At 30.1% G+C, this 27888-nt stretch overlaps 3 protein-coding genes across 3 annotated transcripts in view; 1 reads left to right on the plus strand and 2 right to left on the minus strand.

Moving 5' to 3' along the window:
• The window catches only part of Map205 (Microtubule-associated protein 205), a 395519-nt gene that overhangs the window by 149784 nt on the left and 217847 nt on the right, over positions 1-27888 (plus strand). The window lies entirely within an intron of this gene.
• Positions 3175-10943, minus strand: yellow-e2 (L-dopachrome tautomerase yellow-e2). The gene is made up of 4 exons (XM_065516382.1): positions 10624-10943; positions 4579-4871; positions 4326-4513; positions 3175-4194 (listed from the first exon to the last, which is right to left on the minus strand). Coding segments are annotated over exons 1-4 (1350 nt in total). The 5' UTR covers positions 10626-10943; the 3' UTR covers positions 3175-3327.
• On the minus strand, positions 25207-27770 carry yellow-d (L-dopachrome tautomerase yellow-d). The gene is made up of 4 exons (XM_065516383.1): positions 27519-27770; positions 27258-27445; positions 25485-26234; positions 25207-25413 (listed from the first exon to the last, which is right to left on the minus strand). Exons 1-4 carry the CDS (start codon positions 27763-27765, stop codon positions 25288-25290), a joined length of 1311 nt encoding a protein of 436 aa, XP_065372455.1. The 5' UTR covers positions 27766-27770; the 3' UTR covers positions 25207-25287.

A 27888-nucleotide genomic window follows, 5' to 3' on the forward strand; every position in this document is an offset into this window, starting at 1 on the left:
AAATATAAATTAAATCGGTTTCGAAAATTGTTCAAACTTTAATTTTGATGCTTTTGAACTAATATGTATCAAATTTCTTGCCTCAATTCTATTAAATTATTTACTATTAATAAATAATTCTATCGAAATTGATCACATCGTTTTGAAATCGTTCGATTTTCATCACATACCTGGGGACTAATTACCGCAGTCGAACACGATCGAATGAATACCTATTCGAATTTTTTTATTTTTTGTTACTCTCTTATTCGATATCGAATAAGAGAATTGAAATTTCTTTAAATAGAACTTCACTTGCTAACTTACCCTTTATTAAAAGACATTCATTATTTATATAATTTTACAAGTGTGAGAGTTTCTTCCCTTCACCTCCTTCTTTTTGGGGTTTTGTTTCCACTTATTAGCTGCGTTAGTAAGTTTTGTCTTGGACTGGTAGTTTTTCTATATGATGTACGAGTATGTGCCAGTGAATAGGAAGGAATGTATGATTGCCTGTATGTTTGTTGTCTCTTTAGCAGGAACATTTTGTTTTGTTCTTCAAGATCAATATAAACATTGTTCTTCGTGTTGTTGTTATTGCTGTGAACATTTGATTCCTTTTTATTGATGCCGCATCTGTGTTTTTTTGTGTAAGCTATCAATATGGGTGTTTCTATAAAAATATTTTATCAGAACTTAAATTTTCTAAAGAAAATAATATTTTCTTATTGATCGATATTTGTGATTTTCTTAGAAAATGTTTTGTTATCGTTCTATAACTTCAAATTCTAAAGAAAATATTTTGTTATCAATCGCTAATTATGATTTTTTTTAGAACATTTTTTGTTATCGATCGATAATTTTGATTTTCATTAAAATATTTTTTGTTATCGATTGAGAAGTATGATTTTCTTTAGAAAATTTTTTGTTATCGATCAATTAGATCCAATCGTATCTGAGCCATTACATTCATTGGATTTTAATGCGCTTGACTACATCTAAGTCGGTCTGTAGCTTGTTCGTGATTCATTCTAATTCTGAATCCATCATCAACGCGTATAGGGCCGTAATTCTTACGGAAATTTTCATAGATATTGTCATAGTCCACGTTTTAGCACCATAGAACATGATGGATAAAATGAGCGATTTGTACAGTGTTATCTTCGTCCTTCGAGAGAGGACAAAGTAACATCTATTGGCAAGAGTTATTCTCCACTAGCATCTAGGCTGAGTTCGTTGTTGCTAGTAACACTGCCACCTAAATAAACGAAGTCTTTAACAACCTCCAAGTTGTAGTCTCCGAAAGTAAGTACTCGAAATAAAGTACTTCGTTTTAGTTTCGTTCACTTTTAGACCCATATTATTTGACTGCTTTTCGTGTTCTGCTCGTGTGTGGCGACCAATTGATGTCGTCAGCATATGTAAGCAGCATGATACTTTTGTTGTAGATAATACCCGAGGTTTAAATTTTAGTTTCTTGCAATATCTTCTCCATTAGCAAATTGTAGAAATCACACGATTAGACATCGCCTAGAGGTTTGCTCCTATTGGGGTATTTTTCAGCATAATTATGCAAAACCGGACGATCTTTGCAGGAATACCAAGCTCAGACATGGCGATATAAAACTTTTCTCTTATCGGGCTATCGAACTCAGCTTTATAGTCGTCGTCTTTTGGTCTTTTACATACACTGACAACTTGATAGGAAATAATCTGTGCGGTTTTAGACCTGGTAAGTCCACCATAGACCATATACTCACATTCGTGATAGCAACCGAATTTGGTGCCAATCGGTCAGTTGATAAAGAAGAATTTCGGTTGATGCAACCAAACTTTTGTTACCCCTTCTAAAATTTCGTAGACACAACTGTAAACTAAAGCTACGTTTCCGCATACACCGTAATCGGCACCGAAAACGAAATTCCATACATTTGCACCGAAAAAAAGTTCCTTTCAGAAATCGGCAACGAAAATTGGTAACGAAACGGCACCGATCAGTAAAAAACTCGTCATTTGGGGCCGGAACGAAAACAACTTCAAGTAGGTTGTTTTCGGTGCTGTAGGAACGAAATTATTTTAATTATTTTTTCTATTTCAAATTTAAAGAATATCAAAATGAATAAAAAAAATAAAAATTACTTTATTGGAAGAGGAAAAAATAATGAAATTCTATTTAATGTGCGACATCCAAAATTGAAAAATAATTTCGTTTCTGTTTTATGCCGCAACGCACCCAACTGAAACGAAAACAATTCAGAAACGAGACGGTGACGAACACCAAAGTTTTTCAGTTTCAGTTTTCGTTATCGGCGCCGATTACGGTGTATGCGGAAACCCAGCTTAAGGTAGAATCATTCGATTGGCATCAATCGTTCACATATTATGCTAGAAAGTATTTTGTATGCAATGGAGAGGAGACTTATACCTCGGTAGTTGGTGCAAAGGGTAGGGTCTACTTTATTGTGAATAGGGCAGAGTATAATGTGGTTCCATTCATCTGACATGCATTCTTGAGACCATATACATATTACGCAACAGTTGGTGCATGCGGCTTACCAACTCTTCGCCTGCGGTTTTAAACCGCTCAGCGGACAAGACATCGACTTTATTATTCTTCAACATTAGTTTCCTATAGAAAAATGTATAATATCGATCACGAAAATTGTTCTGTCTTTAGTCGGTATACATTTTTTGTAGGGCAATGACTTTATTTATGTTTAAATTTCATGGAAACACCTTCACCTGTTTATAATCATGAAATTGTGTAAAATATTCTATATGGCTGTTTTATATGTATGCCCGTCTGTTAGCCTTTTCCATTTGGTATGGCGCAGTGTGGCTAAGAGTTATTACAAATGTCAAAAGATGAGAAAGGTCTTTGTTTATTTTTTTTTTCTTTTCTTTTGGTAAAAAAGGGATAAACATCACATTTCTCAAAATTACCTACCGTATAGAGGAAGAAATCTTCACACAGTTTTTTTTTTTTAAAAAAATGAAAACAAATACCAACCAAAATAAAGGAAAGAAAAGAGAAACCACTTAACTCCGTGAAATATAGCGTTAATATAACAACCATGAAATTGGACAGAAATTGTTTTCCTATCGCGATCGTTTTTTCGTTTTTGTTTCATTTTTATAAGAACCCTAATTTTGTAGTATGGCCATAAATTCAAAAATTACCCACAACGACATGTGTTTTTGGTTGTAATGAAAAATTACAAAATTTGATTTATTTCATAAAAAATAAGATACATTTTCATAGAATTATTTAAAACTGTAAACGTTAACTTTTAGTTTTTTGTTTGAACTGGCTCCGCCACTTTGAGGTCCGTGTAATATTTAATTTCCTTAATATCGACACTGTTTACCCAATATTAATTCATCCATGCCACATTTTTGTATGCGATAATTAATTTCTTCATAGTTAGTGGTACCACTAAAAGTCTTCTGCAAACGATTTGACAGCATCCACACCTCTTCATTGCCCCTTGGTGTGCGTATCACCTTTAGACCACTGACAAATTGTAGAGTGTTAGGATTTTCAGCCAATATAACGCGATTACGGGCCGTATATGGGGTGCGTATATTCCAACCCACCACGGCAATGGGATTCAAGAAGCCACACAATAAGAAACCATTAGCAGACATGGCAGATGCAGCACATTGTATGCCCCTGCTACCAAGCACCATAAAATCATCTAGCGAGGAACCCAGGCCAAATCTCCAGTTTGAAGAGTTATTTGCTACATCCAAAGGCACAGCCACTTCAACATCATTTGACAGAGCATGGAAATATAGTAATCTCCTTAGGCCCAAACCTCTTGGTGTTGCCGACAAGCTAAATACGCCATCCATTAGTTCAAAACTTTCTCCTGCCACCGTGTGTGTACCGTAGTCGGGATCGGGGAACGTGTATTTGTTTTCTATACGCCAAGAGTCATTATTTATCATGTCATAAACTATTAAAGATGTCCCGGTTGCATCAGCCATGTAAACGAAGGCTTTGGAACAGGTGCCAAATGGTGGGGGATCGCTAATGTCGACAAGTGGTGTTACAAAACGACTTACACCCGTTCTATAGACTTTTTGGGGTAAACGATAACGATGGATCAAAGTTTCGGTTCGAATATCGATAACAACTATCTGGGGTGCACAATGTTGAACGAATTCGATTTCACCACTGTCCAAAATCCACATGCGACCACATTGATCAATCTGTAAGAGAAGAGATAAAGATAAAATATTCAATTTCTTTTAACAAGTTTTTGGATTAAAATATTATTGCTATTTAGTTTGTTTGAAAATCAGATATGAATATTGGAATAAATAAATTCTATATTTCTTACTTGTATCCGATAAACGGAAGTCAAACCATCACAATCACGACCATGTGTACTGTGCCACGAGTAGTCGGGATACGGTTGAAATTCTGAACCATTCGGTCGTTGCACATCTGTAAGCAAAGCCAGCGAATATGGCACACCACTGCCAAATCGGGGTATAGTTACAAATACTTTCGGTTCTTCGCCCTCACCTAAAATGCCAAAGCTTACCAATGATTACAGCTATAATAGGTTTTCCATTCCAGTATTTACTCACCTGGATAAAATACATCGACATCAATGGGCAGGGGATTGTCTGGATCATATTCGCCGCTATTTAAGGCCGCATTACGTATTCGTTCCGAAGGAAAAGCGAATTCTATATTTTTCGCTTCATATATTGATATTAGTTCCTTATATTTACTAATCGGTGGCGGTTTCTTATATGCTGGTCTGACCAGAGTTTCAGCCGTCACACTGTCTCCTTTTGCATAACCATATGCCGATGTGTTAGTTATAGTAATGATTATTACTAAAAGCAGATTAAGCCATAGACTAGTATTTAGTTGCCTGAAATAAAACGATTAAATTAAACTGGGGAATTTTTTTTTAAGAATTAAATATTAAGTTCTACGTCTTATTAATAATAATAATTTAAATAAAACATGTTTACCAATTAAGATAAAATTCGTGTATATTAATCTTTTATACAAGTCGACAAACAAGCAGATAAGCTACATTCAAATTTATTAAATTGTTGTTTATCTATGGCTATAAATGATTTTAATATTTAAAATGTTTTGAAGCCTCAAGTTGATTGACTGATTTGAATTATTCCACTAAATAGAACAAACATTTTGTGCAATTAAAATATGTAAAATTCGTTATAAAAGTAAAGTAGCAAACAATAATTCTTCTGTAACACACGTCCAGAAGAATTATTGTAATTGCACAAAATGTTTGTTCTATTTAGTGGAATAATTCAAATCAGTCAATCAACTTGCGGCTTGCGGTAACCGAACTTCCTTAACGGCTGGGCCGATTTTGATGATATTTGTTGTGTGTGTTTGAGTGGCTCCCTGGATGGTTTAGATTCACAATTGACCTATATAGGTACAATGGGCATGGTACCTCCCATAAAAAGCAAAAATTTATTATTGTATATCTGGAGTACTGTTATAGCGGGAGTCTTTAAACTATGTGTGAGCTATGGCAGAACAAAGTTTGCCGGGACAGCTAGTATTCTATATATCTCTATCATTGAAATATCATATTGTTTCTTTTACGTTTTTATATTTTCCATATTTTGTACAAGATTTGAATTCAATATGTTTGATGTAATAAAGAATTAAGCCTATGAATTAATTCGCAATGAATTCATTAACGGAATAGTTAGGAGATAAAATTTTATTTGATTTTGAAAATTTAAGAACTAATTCTATCGAACCTTTAGTTCAAATACAACTGCGATTTCAAGAAGAACACCGAAAAAGAAATTCTGCATCTGTCAAATCGAGTAATGTGGTCGGTCAAAACATGCAGTTACCTCGTCCAGTGTCCCAGTTTTGTCACATTTAGTTTACGCAACCATTCAGAAGGAAAAATTTGTATGACATTTTTTTTTTTAATTTTCTAAAATTAAAGCATTCCCAACAAAAACCTGCATTAAAATGTCATGAGTTAAAAAGCTAATATAACTACTCTTCACCACTTATATATTGGCATTTTAACACGGTGATGTCATTGGAGGCAAATACTTACCACCTTCGCTTACAAATAGGGAGTTCAATAAGTCATTATCACATTCGCTTACAAATAGGGACATATGAATGTGCATATTTTTTGAAAATATTTGAAAGTTTTCAAGAAGCCATGAATTTGTTTTAGATTTTAATCAACAAAAATTTTATTAATAAAACGTTAAAAGCGTTTTATTATGAAATAATTCTGAATTTCGTAAATCAGCTCATAAACAATTACTTATGTATCAGATTATATGCCAGTCATTACTAAACTACTTATATGTATGTAATGCAGTTGGTATGAAGTAGTCATTGAAAAGTAAGCTGTTCAGTAATTGCAAGTTATTACCAAGTTTTTGCTGGGTCTTTCTATAGGTTGATACATTTATGCCCACCGGCAATTTTTACCCAGCGATTTTTATTCTCAAAAATAACGTTTAATGATAATATGATTACTTTGGACCATAACATGATTTATGATTATGTTGGATCATAATATAATTTCATTGATCAATTGCTTTTGATCATAATAATATTACTTGATCATAATTATGATTATGTTGGATCATAATATGTATAAGTCCATTGGCTCATAATATTATTACTTTGAGTCATATTACGACTGCTTACGATCATAATACATATGAATACTTCTTAACATATTATGATCATGTATGACAATGATATTACGACAATATTTGATCGTAATAGAATATTTTTTTATACTAATAATAATCATAATATATTTGGACTACAATCGCAATTCTTATCATTAGAATATGTTTACCACAACCATGTTTTTTCTCTGCGTGTTCATTCCAAATTTGAAACTCCTAAGGGACGTGTATGTCAAGGCGTTGAATAGAAACAGATTATATTTAAATATATATAACTTTTGATTCAAAGTTTCGTGTTCGGTTTTAACCGAAAATTAAAAATTTATGAATGAAAAACTCACTTTTTATTATATTTTAAGATTGTATCTAAAAACAGTATGGAAAAAGCAGAGAATAACATGATTTTAAATACTGATGATTCATCCAATTTCTCTAAAATCAAAACTATCTAAAATATATCATTGGATTTCTTTAAATTTTCTTTAGGTAGCACGTTGCCTTTCGTAATCTAGGAATGAAATTTAATATCATAGAGAAACATGGAGCAGAAACTAGAAAAAAACTCAAACAAAAAAATCACTCAAAATAATCACACATACGAGTGTTGTTTTTGTTTTCACATTTTTTCTACTAATACATTCTCATCACTTAGGTTTCTGACAACTGAGTTAGGACTTTGACAGGAGAGTTTCCGCTCTATGTCTATTCTCTGTGTTTAATATATTATTGTAATATGTTTTTTGAAAACCTTTCAATAAAGCATGATACAAACTCATTTAAAATTATTGATCAATATTTATTTGACATTTTATTTAATTTTCAAGGAAAAATAATGGAAAATTCTAAAAAAAATTTTAGCCATTTTCAAATATTCGAATAATGTATGGAGAAATGTCAATGAAAAAATCAAACAAAATGTGATCCAATCCAACAACCCTGCAGGAAGTGTCAATAGTGAAACTATACTGACTTACTATTGACACAGTCACCAGTACTAGTGACATATTTTACCCCAGACAATGCTATTTACTGTAGACATTTAACATGTGCGTGTCATTGGAAGTCTACTACTGACGATATTACTATTGACTAGGTACTTATTCACTAGTACATTTTAGTAATTCTAATCTACACTTTTGGTACTTTTCTGAAGTAGATGTAAATAATGAAACTGCATATTTTGTTAACATTTGACGTTGTATTAAACAAATTAAAAAACGAAATGGTATGAATTCATAACAGATGGAAGATTCGTCTTCGTTGACGCTTCGTTCACAATGTCGCTAAAAAGTCACCAAAATAGTCGACAAAACTGTTGACTTGGTTTCCTTCAGGGAAAGTACATGACAATACATTCTCATGAATTAGGTTTTTGACAACAGGCTTAGGTTTTTGGCTGTCATCTATAGTATGTAGTACTATTGAGTATAGGGTTCCTAATTTCCCGGCCTTTTTTCATTCCCGGGAGGAAATTAAAAAATCGTTTCATTTCCGGGAATTTTTTAACGCTAAATTAAATAAAAAACTAGAACATTTTTTTCGGATAAATTGACTTATCAATTTTTAAAAGAAGTAAAAAATAATCATAATATTAAAAGGCAAGTCGATTTCTTTATACCCCTTTTACGCTCACATTATACATTCAATTTGGGCAAGAAATATACCATTTTAAAGGGATTTCTTCACAGAAGTGCAAATTTATTGAAATCGGTTCAGTTTTTTAGGAGTTATAAGCGTTTAAATATGTTACTAACACATATGCAAAAACGTGTACATGTGAACCTTAAGCTAAAAAGTAAACAAAGCAATGCATGTTTGTCCAATTTGTTGTTGTAAATAAGAGAAACAATTTAACAGTATTGATTTCGCTCTGTTTTAAGTGAGTTGTTTTAGAAAACCTAGAAGAAGACTTTAGTAATTTAAACTTTAAATTTTAAAGTCACAAAAATATATTTTGAAGGTGTTTTTTTTTATTTTCTAATTGTACATGAGTAAATAGTTATTTTTTTAATATGTGCATAAATATAATTGTGACGGGTTTCAAACTTCATACGAATCAATTACTTATCACTGCATGAAGTTTAATCAAAAGTGGGACGGGTCGGAATAGCTCTCTCCGCATAGCTCTCTTACCATTTTACACAGATTGGCTGAAAATTATCGGGATTGCATTAGTGGCTGTGGCACAAAGTAAATGATTAATTTTGAATATCTGGAGAACTATAATTCTTAAAGAATTTAAACTCTGTATCAATCAATTTATTACCATTCCACGGAGGTTAGCTAAAAACTAAGTTTAGCTAAGCATGATAGGCTTAGTAGCAATGACCCCTCCCTTATTAAGGAACGTTAAAGTAAAGCTTGATATTTACCCCCATATGCATAAACAGTTTATAAATTTATCAAAGGTTTATAAAACAAAATTTCCATACAAAATCTGTTTCATAAACCTTTGATAAATTTATAAACTGTTTATGCATATGGGGGTTACATAAAAGGTTTAAAAATGGGTGGGATCAGAGCAGTGGAGTGGTATCTCCGATACAAAATTAGTTATTTTCGAATATCAAGTGAACTGTAATTGAGAGATTCTCAAATTTTGTATGTGTTATTTTCGTATTTCCATTCATATTTTTTTAATTTTACTAGGGTAGGGATAGCGGGTTATGCTAGTTATATTTGGTTGTACAATGTTGGTCCAACCTTTATAAGGGTTTCTAATTTAATTTGGTATTTTGTCGGTACTTTCACAGTCGTAGTTTTAATCACTATAAAATCAATAAATTCTTTGTTTAATTAAAAAACTTAATAATTTCGACTATGTTAAATCTATAAAACATGCGTAGTTAGAGACATTGTTCATATCTGAATGTAGATAAACCAATTTGAGCGACTATTATTGTTATTATTTTCTCTAAATATGAATAATATTCATTGAATATCCCTAAAAGTTGTAATGTTAGGCATCTTAATAATTCCTTTAAGAACATTAAATTTTAATTAGATTCATTTTTAATAACCAAATTTTTCTGCTGTGGCTTGAGTGGAGTGAAAAAATTCGGTTATTTCAACCGTAATACTTCTTTGCCAACTGACTATCTGTTGCTAGAACCGAAAAAATCTATGGATATAATAGAATGATTCAATTAGCAACAAATTTGTCCATCGAAACGAATCTGATAATTGTAGCTTTTAGAAGAAAATTTATGAAGAAATTACCGACAAACATTTCCCGCGTAGGAACTCTAATTGAGTACCCAAAGAAAAATTTTGTAGTTGTATCGAATAATCAACAGTATTAGAATTTGAATGCACTAACCAATTGCAATATCTATCAATATTAGCAACTGCTTATTTTATTTCTATAATATCTTAATATTTAATAAATTATCCCAAAAGCGAAACCGCGGTTTTAAAATTCTTCGGTATATTGGAAACTGTAATACATATAGACTCATATAGGTCAGGATATTTTCAGTACGTGTTTAATAGCATGTACAAAAGTGATCTCTAACATCTTGTATCTTCCTTATCATAATTTTTTTTTATTATTGTGCTGAACTAAATAACTTATCATATATAAAGGGGTTAAATAAAAACTTGATTTTGCCATAAAAATGTTGATCCTGAAAATTAAACACAATTTGGTTTCAATGTGAGATGTTTTAAATGAAATTAATGTAACCAGTCTTTGTTTTGTATTGTTAATTAAGCTTTAATAAAGAATTTGAACCTGAATTTAATCATTTAATAATGTTTATAATTCAATAATTGATTTCATTAAAACAAGTTTCTTGATTTTTAGTATGGGAATTTTTTTTTTCTTCAAAAATTTCATTAAAATGCAATAGGTTATTTTTTTACAGAAGAAATTAAAAAAAAGCATTATATTTTTGTAGGTCACAATTAATTTGATTGAAATTGATATTATTTTTAATTTTATTTGTATTACTAAACACTCACATTTTTCTTTTTGAATGATTTTTTTTATTGTTTTTCTTTAACCTTGTTTTTGATTTTAACGTATTTTTTTCAAATTGTTACATATACAAATTTCACTTTCATTGAAAATAATTACACGTTTTTTTGGATTTTTTTTACTTTTTTGTATTTTGAATCTAAAGTAATGAATGTTTCTTTCTTGACAAACGAACAGTAACTAAACGTAGCATCCAACCACAATACAATGAGTTTAATTTCTGTCTTCGGTAATCTGGTCTCATTTATGAATGTGTCGAATTTTGATGGTGCTGTTGGACGGAACTGGACTATACTGAACGGTAGTCGATTTCGACTGTTATTGTGTTGTTTTTTATATTTAATTTAATGATTTGTTTTCTCTGATATCACAGCACTACCCAAAATAAAAATAAAAAACAAATTACTAATTATAAACCTACATACTTACGTATTCTTAGTTAGTACTGATACATCTCTCTGTTATTCGGACAGTTTCATTTTAAACTGTTCTCATCCAACAGGTTTTTTTGTTTTATTTCAAATATAAATATATGTGTAATTATCATATGAAATTTTCATTAACACGATTAGTAAATTTAGCATTAACTGCTTTTCAATATTTGCAAATTTCAAAAGAAAGTATTATTAATAACGATTGTATATTGATTAGGAATCAATAATGAGTGAAGTTTGCAATTATTTCATCAAAGTTAACAACTGCTGTCACCATTTGTAGTTTTACCACATCTTTAGAAATCATTTTTTTTAATTTATTTTAATAAAATTATTTCTTAGGTATTAAATATTTAACAAGATCGTTGACTTTCATGACAAGGTCAGAATGAGAAGTTTGATACTTTGATTTGGTGGTGATATTTATATTATTTTGGGATTATTTTATTCTTAATACTGCTATTCTATGTAATTTCATTAAATTTAGTTGGCTATTTGTTTTGTTATTCATTTTGGAAATACATATTTAAACATACAGTTTTTAGAAGTTGTTGATTTCTTGTGCAAATAAACTTGAAATTTGTTTGCTATGCAAACATTTAAATTTAACTAAAAAAAATAATAACAAACTTGATGACGCATTGCCAAGTTAACTCAAGGCATACAATTTTTTACTTTTTTCGAATCGATTTTTGGTGAGAAATATAAGTGATCACAGATTGAGGCCCTTTTTCCATTTAAACGCGTATTTACCAAGATATTAAGGATTTTAGATATTTAGAGATTTTCATATAAAAAAATCGATTTTTGGTGAGAAATATAAGTGATCACAGATTGAAGCCCTTTTTCCAATTAAACGCGTATTTACCAAGATATTAAAGATTTTAGATAAATTGAAATTTTCATATAAAAAATTCAATGTTTGGTGAGAAATATAAGTGATCACAGATTGAGGCCCATTTTCCATTTAAACGCGTATTTACCAAGATATTAAGGATTTTAGATATTTAGAGATTTTCATATAAAAATCGATTTTTGGTGAGAAATATAAGTGATCACAGATTGAGGCCCTTTTTCCATTTAAACGCGTATTTACCAAGATATTAAGGATTTTAGATAAATTGAGATTTTCATATAAAAAAATCGATTTTTGGTGAGAAATATAAGTGATCACAGATTGAGGCCCTTTTTCCATTTAAACGCGTATTTACCAAGATATTAAGGATTTTAGATATTTAGAGATTTAGAGATTTTCATATAAAAAAATCGATTTTTGGTGAGAAATTAAGTGATCACAGATTGGGGCCCTTTTTCCAATTAAACGCGTATTTACCAAGATATTAAGGATTTTAGATATTTAGAGATTTTCATATAAAAAAATCGATTTTTGGTGAGAAATATAAGTGATCACAGATTGAGGCCCTTTTTCCATTTAAACGCGTATTTACCAAGATATTAAGGATTTTAGATAAATTGAGATTTTCATATAAAAAAAGCGATTTTTGGTGAGAAATATAAGTGATCACAGATTGAGGCCCTTTTTCCATTTAAACGCGTATTTACCAAGATATTAAGGATTTTAGATATTTAGAGATTTAGAGATTTTCATATAAAAAAATCGATTTTTGGTGAGAAATTAAGTGATCACAGATTGAGGCCCTTTTTCCAATTAAACGCGTATTTACCAATATATTAAGGATTTTAGATATTTAGAGATTTTCATACAAAAAAATCGATTTTTGGTGAGAAATATAAGTGATCACAGATTGAGGGCCTTTTTCCATTTAAACGCGTATTTACCAAGATATTAAGGATTTTAGATATTTAGAGATTTTCATATAAAAAAATCGATTTTTGGTGAGAAATATAAGTGATCACAGATTGAGGCCCTTTTTCCATTTAAACGCGTATTTACCAAGATATTAAGGATTTTAGATATTTAGAGATTTAGAGATTTTCATATAAAAAAATCGATTTTTGGTGAGAAATATAAGTGATCACAGATTGAAGCCCTTTTTCCAATTAAACGCGTATTTACCAAGATATTAAGGATTTTAGATATTTAGAGATTTTCATACAAAAAAATCGATTTTTGGTGAGAAATATAAGTGATCACAGATTGAGGCCCTTTTTCCATTTAAACGCGTATTTACCAAGATATTAAGGATTTTAGATAAATTGAGATTTTCATATAAAAAAATCGATTTTTGGTGAGAAATATAAGTGATCACAGATTGAGGCCCTTTTTCCATTTAAACGCGTATTTACCAAGATATTAAGGATTTTAGATATTTAGAGATTTAGAGATTTTCATATAAAAAAATCGATTTTTGGTGAGAAATTAAGTGATCACAGATTGAGGCCCTTTTTCCAATTAAACGCGTATTTACCAATATATTAAGGATTTTAGATATTTAGAGATTTTCATACAAAAAAATCGATTTTTGGTGAGAAATATAAGTGATCACAGATTGAGGGCCTTTTTCCATTTAAACGCGTATTTACCAAGATATTAAGGATTTTAGATATTTAGAGATTTTCATATAAAAAAATCGATTTTTGGTGAGAAATATAAGTGATCACAGATTGAGGCCCTTTTTCCAATTAAACGCGTATTTACCAAGATATTAAGGATTTTAGATAAATTGAGATTTTCATATAAAAAAATCGATTTTTGGTGAGAAATATAAGTGATCACAGATTGAGGCCCTTTTTCCAATTAAACGCGTATTTACCAAGATATTAAGGATTTTAGATAAATTGAGATTTTCATATAAAAAAATCGATTTTTGGTGAGAAATATAAGTGATCACAGATTGAGGCCCTTTTTCCATTTAAACGCGTATTTACCAAGATATTAAGGATTTTAGAGATTTAGAGATTTTCATATAAAAAAATCGATTTTTGGTGAGAAATTAAGTGATCACAGATTGAGGCCCTTTTTCCAATTAAACGCGTATTTACCAATATATTAAGGATTTTAGATATTTAGAGATTTTCATATAAAAAAATCGATTTTTGGTGAGAAATATAAGTGATCACAGATTGAGGCCCTTTTTCCAATTAAACGCGTATTTACCAAGATATTAAGGATTTTAGATAAATTGAGATTTTCATATAAAAAAATCGATTTTTGGTGAGAAATATAAGTGATCACAGATTGAGGCCCTTTTTCCAATTAAACGCGTATTTACCAAGATATTAAGGATTTTAGATAAATTGAGATTTTCATATAAAAAAATCGATTTTTGGTGAGAAATATAAGTGATCACAGATTGAGGCCCTTTTTCCATTTAAACGCGTATTTACCAAGATATTAAGGATTTTAGAGATTTAGAGATTTTCATATAAAAAAATCGATTTTTGGTGAGAAATTAAGTGATCACAGATTGAGGCCCTTTTTCCATTTAAACGCGTATTTACCAAGATATTAAGGATTTTAGATATTTAGAGATTTTCATACAAAAAAATCGATTTTTGGTGAGAAATATAAGTGATCACAGATTGAGGCCCTTTTTCCATTTAAACGCGTATTTACCAAGATATTAAGGATTTTAGATATTTAGAGATTTTCATATAAAAAAATCGATTTTTGGTGAGAAATATAAGTGATCACAGATTGAGGCCCTTTTTCCATTTAATTTAAGGATTTTAGATATTTAGAGATTTTCATATAAAAAAATCGATTTTTGGTGAGAAATATAAGTGATCACAGATTGAGGCCCTTTTTCCATTTAAACGCGTATTTACCAAGATATTAAGGATTTTAAAATCCTTAATATATTCATATAAAAAAAATCGATTTTTGGTGAGAAATATAAGTGATCACAGATTGAAGCCCTTTTTCCAATTAAACGCGTATTTACCAAGATATTAAGGATTTTAGATATTTAGAGATTTTCATATAAAAAAATCGATTTTTGGTGAGAAATATAAGTGATCACAGATTGAGGCCCTTTTTCCATTTAATTTAAGGATTTTAGATATTTAGAGATTTTCATATAAAAAAATCGATTTTTGGTGAGAAATATAAGTGATCACAGATTGAGGCCCTTTTTCCATTTAAACGCGTATTTACCAAGATATTAAGGATTTTAGATATTTAGAGATTTAGAGATTTTCATATAAAAAAATCGATTTTTGGTGAGAAATTAAGTGATCACAGATTGAGGCCCTTTTTCCAATTAAACGCGTATTTACCAAGATATTAAGGATTTTAGATATTTAGAGATTTAGAGATTTTCATATAAAAAAATCGATTTTTGGTGAGAAATATAAGTGATCACAGATTGAGGCCCTTTTTCCATTTAAACGCGTATTTACCAAGATATTAAGGATTTTAGATATTTAGAGATTTAGAGATTTTCATATAAAAAAATCGATTTTTGGTGAGAAATTAAGTGATCACAGATTGAGGCCCTTTTTCCAATTAAACGCGTATTTACCAAGATATTAAGGATTTTAGATATTTAGAGATTTTCAGACAAAAAAATCGATTTTTGGTGAGAAATTAAGTGATCACAGATTGAGGCCCTTTTTCCAATTAAACGCGTATTTACCAAGATATTAAGGATTTTAGATATTTAGAGATTTTCATACAAAAAAATCGATTTTTGGTGAGAAATATAAGTGATCACAGATTGAGGCCCTTTTTCCATTTAAACGCGTATTTACCAAGATATTAAGGATTTTAGATATTTAGAGATTTAGAGATTTTCATAGAAAAAAATAGATTTTTGGTGAGAAATATAAGTGATCACAGATTGAAGCCCTTTTTCCAATTAAACGCGTATTTACCAAGATATTAAGGATTTTAGATATTTAGAGATTTTCATATAAAAAAATCGATTTTTGGTGAGAAATATAAGTGATCACAGATTGAGGCCCTTTTTCCATTTAAACGCGTATTTACCAAGATATTAAGGATTTTAAAATCCTTAATATATTCATATAAAAAAATCGATTTTTGGTGAGAAATATAAGTGATCACAGATTGAAGCCCTTTTTCCAATTAAACGCGTATTTACCAAGATATTAAGGATTTTAGATATTTAGAGTTATTGAGGCCCTTTTGCCATTTAAACGCGTATTTACCAAGATATTAAGGATTTTAGAGATTTAGAGATTTTCATATAAAAAAATCGATTTTTGGTGAGAAATTAAGTGATCACAGATTGAGGCCCTTTTTCCATTTAAACGCGTATTTACCAAGATATTAAGGATTTTAGATATTTAGAGATTTTCATACAAAAAAATCGATTTTTGGTGAGAAATATAAGTGATCACAGATTGAGGCCCTTTTTCCATTTAAACGCGTATTTACCAAGATATTAAGGATTTTAGATATTTAGAGATTTTCATATAAAAAAATCGATTTTTGGTGAGAAATATAAGTGATCACAGATTGAAGCCCTTTTTCCAATTAAACGCGTATTTACCAAGATATTAAGGATTTTAGATATTTAGAGATTTTCATATAAAAAAATCGATTTTTGGTGAGAAATATAAGTGATCACAGATTGAAGCCCTTTTTCCAATTAAACGCGTATTTACCAAGATATTAAGGATTTTAGATATTATCGATTTTTGGTGAGAAATATAAGTGATCACAGATTGAGGCCCTTTTTCCATTTAATTTAAGGATTTTAGATATTTAGAGATTTTCATATAAAAAAATCGATTTTTGGTGAGAAATATAAGTGATCACAGATTGAGGCCCTTTTTCCAATTAAACGCGTATTTACCAAGATATTAAGGATTTTAGATATTTAGAGATTTTCATACAAAAAAATCGATTTTTGGTGAGAAATATAAGTGATCACAGATTGAGGCCCTTTTTCCATTTAAACGCGTATTTACCAAGATATTAAGGATTTTAGATAAATTGAGATTTTCATATAAAAAAATCGATTTTTGGTGAGAAATATAAGTGATCACAGATTGAGGCCCTTTTTCCATTTAAACGCGTATTTACCAAGATATTAAGGATTTTAGATATTTAGAGATTTTCATACAAAAAAATCGATTTTTGGTGAGAAATATAAGTGATCACAGATTGAGGGCCTTTTTCCATTTAAACGCGTATTTACCAAGATATTAAGGATTTTAGATATTTAGAGATTTTCATATAAAAAAATCGATTTTTGGTGAGAAATATAAGTGATCACAGATTGAAGCCCTTTTTCCAATTAAACGCGTATTTACCAAGATATTAAGGATTTTAGATATTTAGAGATTTTCATATAAAAAAATCGATTTTTGGTGAGAAATATAAGTGATCACAGATTGAGGCCCTTTTTCCAATTAAACGCGTATTTACCAAGATATTAAGGATTTTAGATAAATTGAGATTTTCATATAAAAAAATCGATTTTTGGTGAGAAATATAAGTGATCACAGATTGAGGCCCTTTTTCCATTTAAACGCGTATTTACCAAGATATTAAGGATTTTAGATATTTAGAGATTTAGAGATTTTCATAGAAAAAAATCGATTTTTGGTGAGAAATATAAGTGATCACAGATAGAGGCCCTTTTTCCATTTAAACGCGTATTTACCAAGATATTACGGATTTTAGATATTTAGAAATTTTTGGTGAGAAATATAAGTGATCACAGATTGAGGCCCTTTTTCCATTTAAACGCGTATTTACCAAGATATTAAGGATTTTAGATATTTAGAGTTATTGAGGCCCTTTTGCCATTTAAACGCGTATTTACAAAGCTATTAAGGATTTAAATAAATTGAGATTTTCATATAAAAAATCGATTTTTGGTGAGAAATATAAACGCGTATTTAGCAAGATATTAAGGATTTTAGATAAATTGAGATTTTCATAGAAAAAAATCGATTTTTGGTGAGAAATATAAGTGATCACAGATTGAGGCCCTTTTTCCAATTAAACGCGTATTTACCAAGATATTAAGGATTTTAGATATTTAGAGATTTTTGGTGAGAAATATAAGTGATCACAGATTGAGGCCCTTTTTCCATTTAAACGCGTATTTACCAAGATATTAAGGATTTTAGATATTTAGAGATTTAGAGATTTTCATAGAAAAAAATCGATTTTTGGTGAGAAATATAAGTGATCACAGATTGAGGCCCTTTTTCCATTTAAACGCGTATTTACCAAGATATTAGGGGTTTTAGATATTTAGAGATTTAGAGATTTTCATAGAAAAAAATCGATTTTTGGTGAGAAAAATAAGTGATCACAGATTGAGGCCCTTTTTCCATTTAAACGCGTATTTACCAAGATATTAAGGATTTTAGATATTTAGAGATTTTCATATAAAAAAATCGATTTTTGGTGAGAAATATAAGTGATCACAGATTGAGGCCCTTTTTCCAATTAAACGCGTATTTACCAAGATATTAAGGATTTTAGATAAATTGAGATTTTCATATAAAAAAATCGATTTTTGGTGAGAAATATAAGTGATCACAGATTGAGGCCCTTTTTCCATTTAAACGCGTATTTACCAAGATATTAGGGATTTTAGATATTTAGAGATTTTTGGTGAGAAATATAAGTGATCACAGATTGAGGCCCTTTTTCCATTTAAACGCGTATTTACCAAGATATTAAGGATTTTAGATATTTAGAGATTTAGAGATTTTCATATAAAAAAATCGATTTTTGGTGAGAAATATAAGTGATCACAGATTGAGGCCCTTTTTCCATTTAAACGCGTATTTACCAAGATATTAGGGGTTTTAGATATTTAGAGATTTTTGGTGAGAAATATAAGTGATCACAGATTGAGGCCCTTTTTCCATTTAAACGCGTATTTACCAAGATATTAAGGATTTTAGATATTTAGAGATTTTCATATAAAAAAATCGATTTTTGGTGAGAAATATAAGTGATCACAGATTGAGGCCCTTTTTCCATTTAAACGCGTATTTACCAAGATATTAAGGATTTTAGATATTTAGAGATTTAGAGATTTTCATAGAAAAAAATCGATTTTTGGTGAGAAATATAAGTGATCACAGATAGAGGCCCTTTTTCCATTTAAACGCGTATTTACCAAGATATTAGGGATTTTAGATATTTAGAAATTTTTGGTGAGAAATATAAGTGATCACAGATTGAGGCCCTTTTTCCATTTAAACGCGTATTTACCAAGATATTAAGGATTTTAGATATTTAGAGATTTTCATATAAAAAATCGGTTTTTGGTGAGAAATATAAGTGATCACAGATTGAAGCCCTTTTTCCAATTAAACGCGTATTTACCAAGATATTAAGGATTTTAGATATTTAGAGATTTTCATATAAAAAAATCGATTTTTGGTGAGAAATATAAGTGATCACAGATTGAGGCCCTTTTTCCATTTAATCGCGTATTTACCAAGATATTAAGGATTTTAGATATTTAGAGATTTTCATAGAAAAAAATCGATTTTTGGTGAGAAATATAAGTGATCACAGATTGAGACCCTTTTTCCATTTAAACGCGTATTTACCAAGATATTAAGGATTTTAGATATTTAGAGATTTTCATATAAAAAAATCGATTTTTGGTGAGAAATATAAGTGATCACAGATTGAAGCCCTTTTTCCAATTAAACGCGTATTTACCAAGATATTAAGGATTTTAGATATTTAGAGATTTTCATATAAAACAAGTAAGAGTGCTATATTCGGCTATGCCGAATCTTATATACCCTTCACCTTTGTTGTGGATGCATTATTATTTTTTATAATTAGTATATATGTATGTACATTGCCCACTTTCAGCGTACAGCATCCTAAATTTATCAAGAACACAAAAAACAACAACAACGCCAAACGAAACAAAACACCAAAAGAAAAAACAAAATACGCAAGGCAATGAAACCAACACACATCCAAACATACGTTTAATTGAATAAAAAACAACAACAACGCCAAAAGAAACAAAATACGCAAAGCATGCACATTCAAACATACGATTTGTTGATTTTTTGTCAAAAAAACCAACACACAACCAAACAAACGTTTAGTTGTATAAAAAACAACAACAACGCCAAAAGAAACAAAACACAAAAAAAAACAAAATACGCAAAGCATGCACTCCAAAAACATACGTTTTGTTGCTTTTTTGTCAAGAAAACCAACACACAACCAAACAAACGTTTAGTTGTATAAAAAACAACAACAACGCCAAAAGAAACAAAAAACAAAAAAAAAACCAAATACACAAAGCTTGCACACCCAAGCATACGTTTTGTTGTTTTTTTGTCAAAGCATGCAATACATTGTGTTTTTTGATGAAATTTTCAGAGGTTGTCTCGGATTTTTGCTCATATCTCCGTTATTTATGGACGGATTTTGCTGATTTTAAATAGCAAAATTCTCGAAAGTATGTCTGACAGAATTGTTGAAGATTTGGATCCCGGAGATATCTGGGGCCTTCAGAAAATTGATTTCAACAGACAGACAGACAGACAGACGGACAGACAGACAGACAGACGGACATGGCTTAATCGACTCCGCTATCTATAAGGATCCAGAATATATATACTTTATAGGGTCGGAAATGAAAAATGTAGAAATTACAAACGGAATGACAAACTTATATATACCCTTCTCACGAAGCTGAAGGGTATAAAAATCGATTTTTGGTGAGAAATATAAGTGATCACAGATTGAGGCCCTTTTTCCAATTAAACGCGTATTTAGCAAGATATTAGGGATTTTAGATAAATTGAGATTTTCATATAAAAAAATCGATTTTTGGTGAGAAATATAAGTGATCACAGATTGAGGCCCTTTTTCCATTTAAACGCGTATTTACCAAGATATTAAGGATTTTAGATATTTAGAGATTTTCATATAAAAAAATCGATTTTTGGTGAGAAATATAAGTGATCACAGATTGAGGCCCTTTTTCCATTTAAACGCGTTACCAAGATATTAAGGATTTTAGATAAATTGAGATTTTCATATAAAAAAATCGATTTTTGGTGAGAAATGTAAGTGATCACAGACTGAGGCCCTTTTTCCATTTAAACGCGTATTTACCAAGATATTAATGATTTTAGATATTTAGAGATTTTCATAGAAAAAAATCGATTTTTGGTGAGAAATATAAGTGATCACAGATTGAGGCCCTTTTTCCATTTAAACGCGTATTTACCAAGATATTAAGGATTTTAGATATTTAGAGATTTTCATAGAAAAAAAATCGATTTTTGGTGAGAAATATAAGTGATCACAGATTGAGGCCCTTTTTCCATTTAAACGCGTATTTACCAAGATATTAAGGATTTTAGATATTTAGAGTGATTGAGGCCCTTTTTCCATTTAAACGCGTATTTACCAAGCTATTAAGGATTTAAATAAATTGAGATTTTCATATAAAAAATCGATTTTTGGTGAGAAATATAAACGCGTATTTACCAAGATATTAAGGATTTTAGATATTTAGAGATTTTCATATAAAAAAAATCGATTTTTGGTGAGAAATATAAGTGATTGAGATTGAGGCCCTTTTTCCATTTAAACGCGTTACCAAGATATTAAGGATTTTAGATAAATTGAGATTTTCATATAAAAAAATCGATTTTTGGTGAGAAATGTAAGTGATCACAGATTGAGGCCCTTTTTCCATTTAAACGCGTATTTACCAAGATATTAAGGATTTTAGATATTTAGAGATTTTCATACAAAAAAATCGATTTTTGGTGAGAAATATAAGTGATCACAGATTGAGGCCCTTTTTCCATTTAAACGCGTATTTACCAAGATATTAAGGATTTTAGATATTTAGAGTGATTGAGGCCCTTTTTCCATTTAAACGCGTATTTACTAAGATATTAAGGATTTAAATAAATTGAGATTTTCATATAAAAAATCGATTTTTGGTGAGAAATATAAACGCGTATTTACCAAGATATTAAGGATTTTAGATAAATTGAGATTTTCATATAAAAAAATCGATTTTTGGTGAGAAATGTAAGTGATCACAGATTGAGGCCCTTTTTCCATTTAAACGCGTGTTTGCCAAGATATTAAAGATTTTAGATACAGTGAGTGAGTGTTATAAAAATATCAAAGTTAAACAAAACACCTACAATAAACAGTGATTTTTAATTTATATTTTGTACTTCGTATCCAGTTTATTAATATGTTTGATGTGTGATTTTTAGAGAATATATGAATAAAGTAGGATACGTAGAATTTTAATATTTATATTACTGAATTATTAAGGTTAAATCAATTGTGAAATGGATATGGAAAACTGGCAGGATTTAAAACATTGTCAGCTAAAAATTTTAATTATTATCTTAAATTTAAACTGAACAACACACCTTTAATAAAAATCAAGTAACATTTAGCAACTATAACAAACCGACATTCATATACAAAAACGTAATAGCTATATTTTAAACAAACAAGTTTTAAATACAAAAAGATACTTCAAAGGCAATTGAAATAAATCATAAATACTTTTGATTAAAGACAGTTAATCTTCTTCATTACCCCTCAGAATAGGACGAAGACTTGAATTTGCAATTGTATCATTTGACTTTTCAATATTAGCTGTGTTCACGTACTTTTCAGTTATCCAGTAACATTAATTAAGAGAGTGAAAATAAAATATACCTTCAATCTACAATTTCCATTAACAAACTCATTTAAAAACAAACATCTAATGGACCAAGCTAGAACGTTATATTTCTATAGATTTCAGCAGCCGTAATGTTAGCAGCTTCAATAGTTGATGTTGGCCGCTCTGTGCTGCCAAGTATCCACTTATGACAATGTATACAAAAGCTGATGGATGTGGAAACCCGTGTTAAAATCATTATAAACGAACGGAATCTCGTAATATCCAGTAATAATTTGTAAAAATTATTACAAATAAACAGTTAAGCGAACACAACTATTATTATTATTACTGTTTTCAAACGTCAATTACTTGTTAATAAGTTATTAAGTAATTTTTTTAAACAATATTAATTTTATGGCTTTTATTACATCATATTTTGTATTAAATTGTAAAAATTTGACAGACGAGCCACCAAATAATTTGTTTTATTATTAATATTTTTGAATTTGTATAAAATTTCCAGTAGAAAACAATTTGAAACATGCGGTAGAAATTAAATGTTTTAATGTTATTTATTTGTATTTAAATAATAATAAATTTTAATTGCATTCTGGTAAAAGTTTGTTTTATATAAAAATATGATCTTGTTAAGAGCAAGTTCAATAAGCAGGTTATTAAGATTTAGTGCTGAAATCTCTTGGCTTTTGAATACAGTTGACAAGCTGGTGATTTTATATTGCTGACATTTAATTAAATATATGAACAAGTCAGTGGTGGTGAAAAAGATGAAATTCTTTAGTAAATATGAACCAATTTAAATATAGTTATTTTAATTTTTATTGAAAGCATTTATTTGCTTTGTTAGTTTTTTTTGTTTGTTTTATTGTACAATGGTTTAACATTATTTAGTTCAAAATATATTTTTTTAATTGTATACAGTTGTTTTATAAAGTACGTATTGGGTGTATGACTTAAAACTTCGCGTTTTTTTAAATGTTTAGCTTTTATTTTGAAACGTTTGTAAGCTGTAACCTTTTCCCTTCTTTCTGGCAGCATATGGATTAAGAGCCAAAAGAACTTTTGAGGCCAAGAATGAATCGCGCAAATTTCGGATGTTCTGTTCCAGAGTGAAGCGTATCCCAGAGAGAGGGTTCTGCATCGAAAGAAACAAATAGTAGTCGGACGGGGCAAGGTCTGGACTATAAAGCGGGTAGGTCAAAACTTCACAACCTCTTCATTCTAAATATGTACTTTTTAACATGTATTGGAACATGAGGCTGACCGATGTCATGATGGAATATTATGGTTTCATGTCAAGGCGTTTTTCGGCCAATGCTCGCTTCAAACGAATCAGTTGTGTTCGATACAGGATCCCTGTGATGGTCTGGCCAGATTTCAGCAGCTCAACCAAATACAGAGCATTACCTTAACTCTTTCAGACAAGCTTTTTTGTGTATAAGTTTAAAATCAAAACAATTGCATTTTTACTTTAATCAAGCTTAGTTTATTATAAAAAGTAAGAAACAATTAATCAATACATGAAAAAACCACCCCATTCCAAGATTTTTTGTTGAGTGAAGTGGTTAGTTTACTAACCACCGTAGCGGTTGGCATTAAAAATAACTATGATAAACATTTTTGTTTCGTATAAATTTTTTAAATTGAAAGAGACTTTCTGATTTATACAATATTTTCAAATTATGATATTTATCTAACCAGAGCACCCAGACGGCAAAGTTTTGCAAAATATCATAAACGAGGACTTCAAAAAATATAATTGTTTAGCAAAATAGCAATAGATGCCAATAAACCATGTTTTAAAAATTATAAAAAATGTGGTTAGTAAACCACCCAACCGCAAAGAGTTAACGCTTTGGTGTCGATTCGGCTGATTGGCCGGAATTCACATACGATCTCTTACGAGTCGGTAATTATTTTCTTTTATAGCGTTCAAGCAGCATTTCAAACATACAAAATCATATTTCAAGGTCTCTCAGCTTCAATTCGTATGGTACACAATTTCCCTGCTTTTGAACGAATCCAAGGCGTCCAATAGATACACCATCTATTGTAAATCCCGCATTTTTAAGTCATACACCCAATATTCTTAGTTCAAGCTGCAAAACATTTATTTAATAAATAAATATTTATTTAAAATTATTGGATCTTTCATATATTTAAATATAATAATTGGCACAAGGTTATTGTTTATCTGAAACTCAGGTAAACTAAATTGATTTAACAAAAATGTTGGTAAATATTTTGATTGAATTAAGTTTAGTCACTGGAATGTTTTGTAGTTTTGAGTAATTCTCTTTGAGAATTTAGGAAACTTCTTTTATTTATTTATTTTTTCCTTTTCTCTTTTTATCGGATTAAACCGCCACTAACCAACCTTTGTCTAAAGGTTCTGTAAATCCAACAATTAATAAAAACATTTATGTTTACATTTAAAATGCCTTTTCAATTCTCATACATACTTAATTATTTACTTAACAAAAGGTGTTAAATAATTTGAAAAATTGAAAAAAAAACAAGTTTTTATAATTTAAATATTTATTTTTCTAATTAACTACAATTAGTATGTACTTGGTTAAATTAAATTCTGGAAATTAAAAACTTATACTAAAACAATAACGAACTAATTTTATCGCACTCATAATTGTGCTCAACTTTTGAAAACCAATTTATTGTGTAAATCCTGATTAGGTGTCACGGGTGTAACAACCACTAAAGGACGTACCACAATGCGGAAATTGACTTCATTGAAATTTTGAGTACCAGCAGCCATTTTCTACAAAAATAAAGTTATTTTTTTTAATATTAACTAAGAATCTAAATCAACAATTTAATTGTAATACATACTTGGAATCTATTTGACAGCATCCATAACTCTTCATTGCCCTGATGATTTCTCACCACCTTCATGCCACTAACAAACTGCAATTCCTCCGAACTAATGGGTAACTTTTTGATATTCTTGCTGTCATAGGGTGTATTGACATTCCACATTATCAATTCGATGGGATTAAAGGTGACACAATACATATTGTTATTGCCATCCATAGCGGATGCAGCACACTCACTGCTGCGTTTACCCAGAGGTCTAAATGTCTCGTGCATAGCCTCCATATCATGCTCAAATAGGGTTCCATTATCGATTACCCTTAGGGGCACAGCATACTCTGTTATGCTGGCCATGGGATGGAAATATAAATTTTGTTTATCTGCTGCCATGCCAATAATACCATCCATTAGAATGAAACTTTCACCGGCCACAGAGTGGGAACCGTAATTTGGATCAGGATACATGAACAAATTCTCAATACGCCAGGCATTATTTTGCATGTAATCATAGACTACCAAACCATGATAATTCACATCGGCTACATAGACCATGGCTCGTCTACAGCTGCCTCTTGGGGGAGGATCTTTAACATCCACTATGGGGGTGACAAACAGAGAGGCCCCCGATACATACAGAGAGGAGTTGAAGCGATAACGATGTATAAGTTGATCGGTATTCAAATCGAACAACAGCAATTGAGGAGCACATTGAGCTTCTGCACCAACCATACCGGCATCAATTACCCACATTTGATTGCATTCGGTGATCTAAATCGAGTAGGTTTTAAAGAAATTATTTTAATGACCTTAAATAATTAAGAATAAATAGTGTGTTGATTAGTAAAAATTTAAAGTTAAAAAGAAAAGTTCAAAATTCACACTTCATTTGTTTCGGTACACATTGGTGTCAATCGGACAAAGGGGGAATAAAGTCCGATTGCAAAATGATATATGAACTAATCATAGGCTTTATAAAAATGAAATTGGAATACAAGGTGAGATACAGGATGTCAAAATTGACCACCTCTGGGTAGGAAAACTTATACAAATATGGACAGATTTCAATGAATAAAACTTTGTAATAGAGAAAATGGTATATAAAGAAAGATTTTCAGGCTTTAGTCTGAATTAGTAAGAAAAATAACTAATTCTATAGAAATTTTGAGTAAGGGAATGTCCTTCGTTAAAATATACAAATCTGGCTATTACATGAACAAGACTATTATTTATTTATAAAAAATGTGTATCAGTATTTTTCTGATAAATGGTCGGTTCCAGAACTAAACAGATTTAAAGATTTTTGTCAGATTTTATCAGAACAAGTTAGAGTGTTATATTCGGCTATACCGAATCTTGTATACCCAGCATCAGTATGTAGTCGTGGCCTTCTATGGGGACTTGAATCAGTCACGGTCCGAACTGTACACAATTTGATAGAGTGATTAATTTCTAAAAACGGCGGGACATTAGTATGGGGGCTAGGTGAAATCATGGACCGATATTGACCATTTTCAATACCAAACAACAGAGAGTATTTGTGGAAAATTTCAGGCAGATAGCTCCTTTCGTTTGGGCCCTATCGTGTCTTCAACATACGGACAGACGAACGGCCATAGCTAGATCATCTTAGAATCTCATGAGTACCCAGAATGTATATACTATGTGGGGCTGCGATAAATATTTTGATCAGAAAATTACTGAAACAATGTTTAAGATAATGTAAATTGTCTTTTGACACTTTAATTTTTCAACTTTTCTTTTGTTACTTCTTTAAAATACAAGACCACTTACCGCCACACGAAAAGCTGACGTTATCGCATCACAATTTTTACCATTTTTATTATTATGCGATTCATAATTAGGATAAGGCTCCAATATGGGACCATTAGGTCCCTTTTTATCCGAAACCGTGGCCAATGTATAAGGTATGCCATCTTGGAATTTTGGTATAGTCACAAATGTTCTTAAACGATTTTTATCTAAAATTTAAAACCACACATACATAAATAAATTACGACTAATTAAAAATAATGAATAGTTAGTATTACTTACTATAATAATGAGGTTGTACATCTATGGGTATAGCATTACTTGGTATTAGATTACCACTAGCCTCAGCTTCTTGTCTGGCCAGATTGTTGGGAAAATTATAATCCAAAACATTCCATTGATATGGTATTTCTGCATTATTCTGTCTTGGCACGGGTTGGAAACTATATGAAGGTTTTTTCTTTTGCATGCCATGTGTGAAGGCACTTAAAACCATTAAGGCGCCCAGGGAAAGATATAAAAAATGCATCTGATCTGTAAATTAAAAACTTGGAAATTTATGTTTATTCTAACACCAAAATAATTTCTGAAATGCTGATAAATTGAAAAAAAACTTGTTTTACATCCACTAGTAAAATATTTTATCTCAATT

The sequence above is a fragment of the Calliphora vicina genome, chromosome 1 (genome assembly GCF_958450345.1).
Source record: "Calliphora vicina chromosome 1, idCalVici1.1, whole genome shotgun sequence".
NCBI classification, from domain to species: domain Eukaryota; kingdom Metazoa; phylum Arthropoda; class Insecta; order Diptera; family Calliphoridae; genus Calliphora; species Calliphora vicina.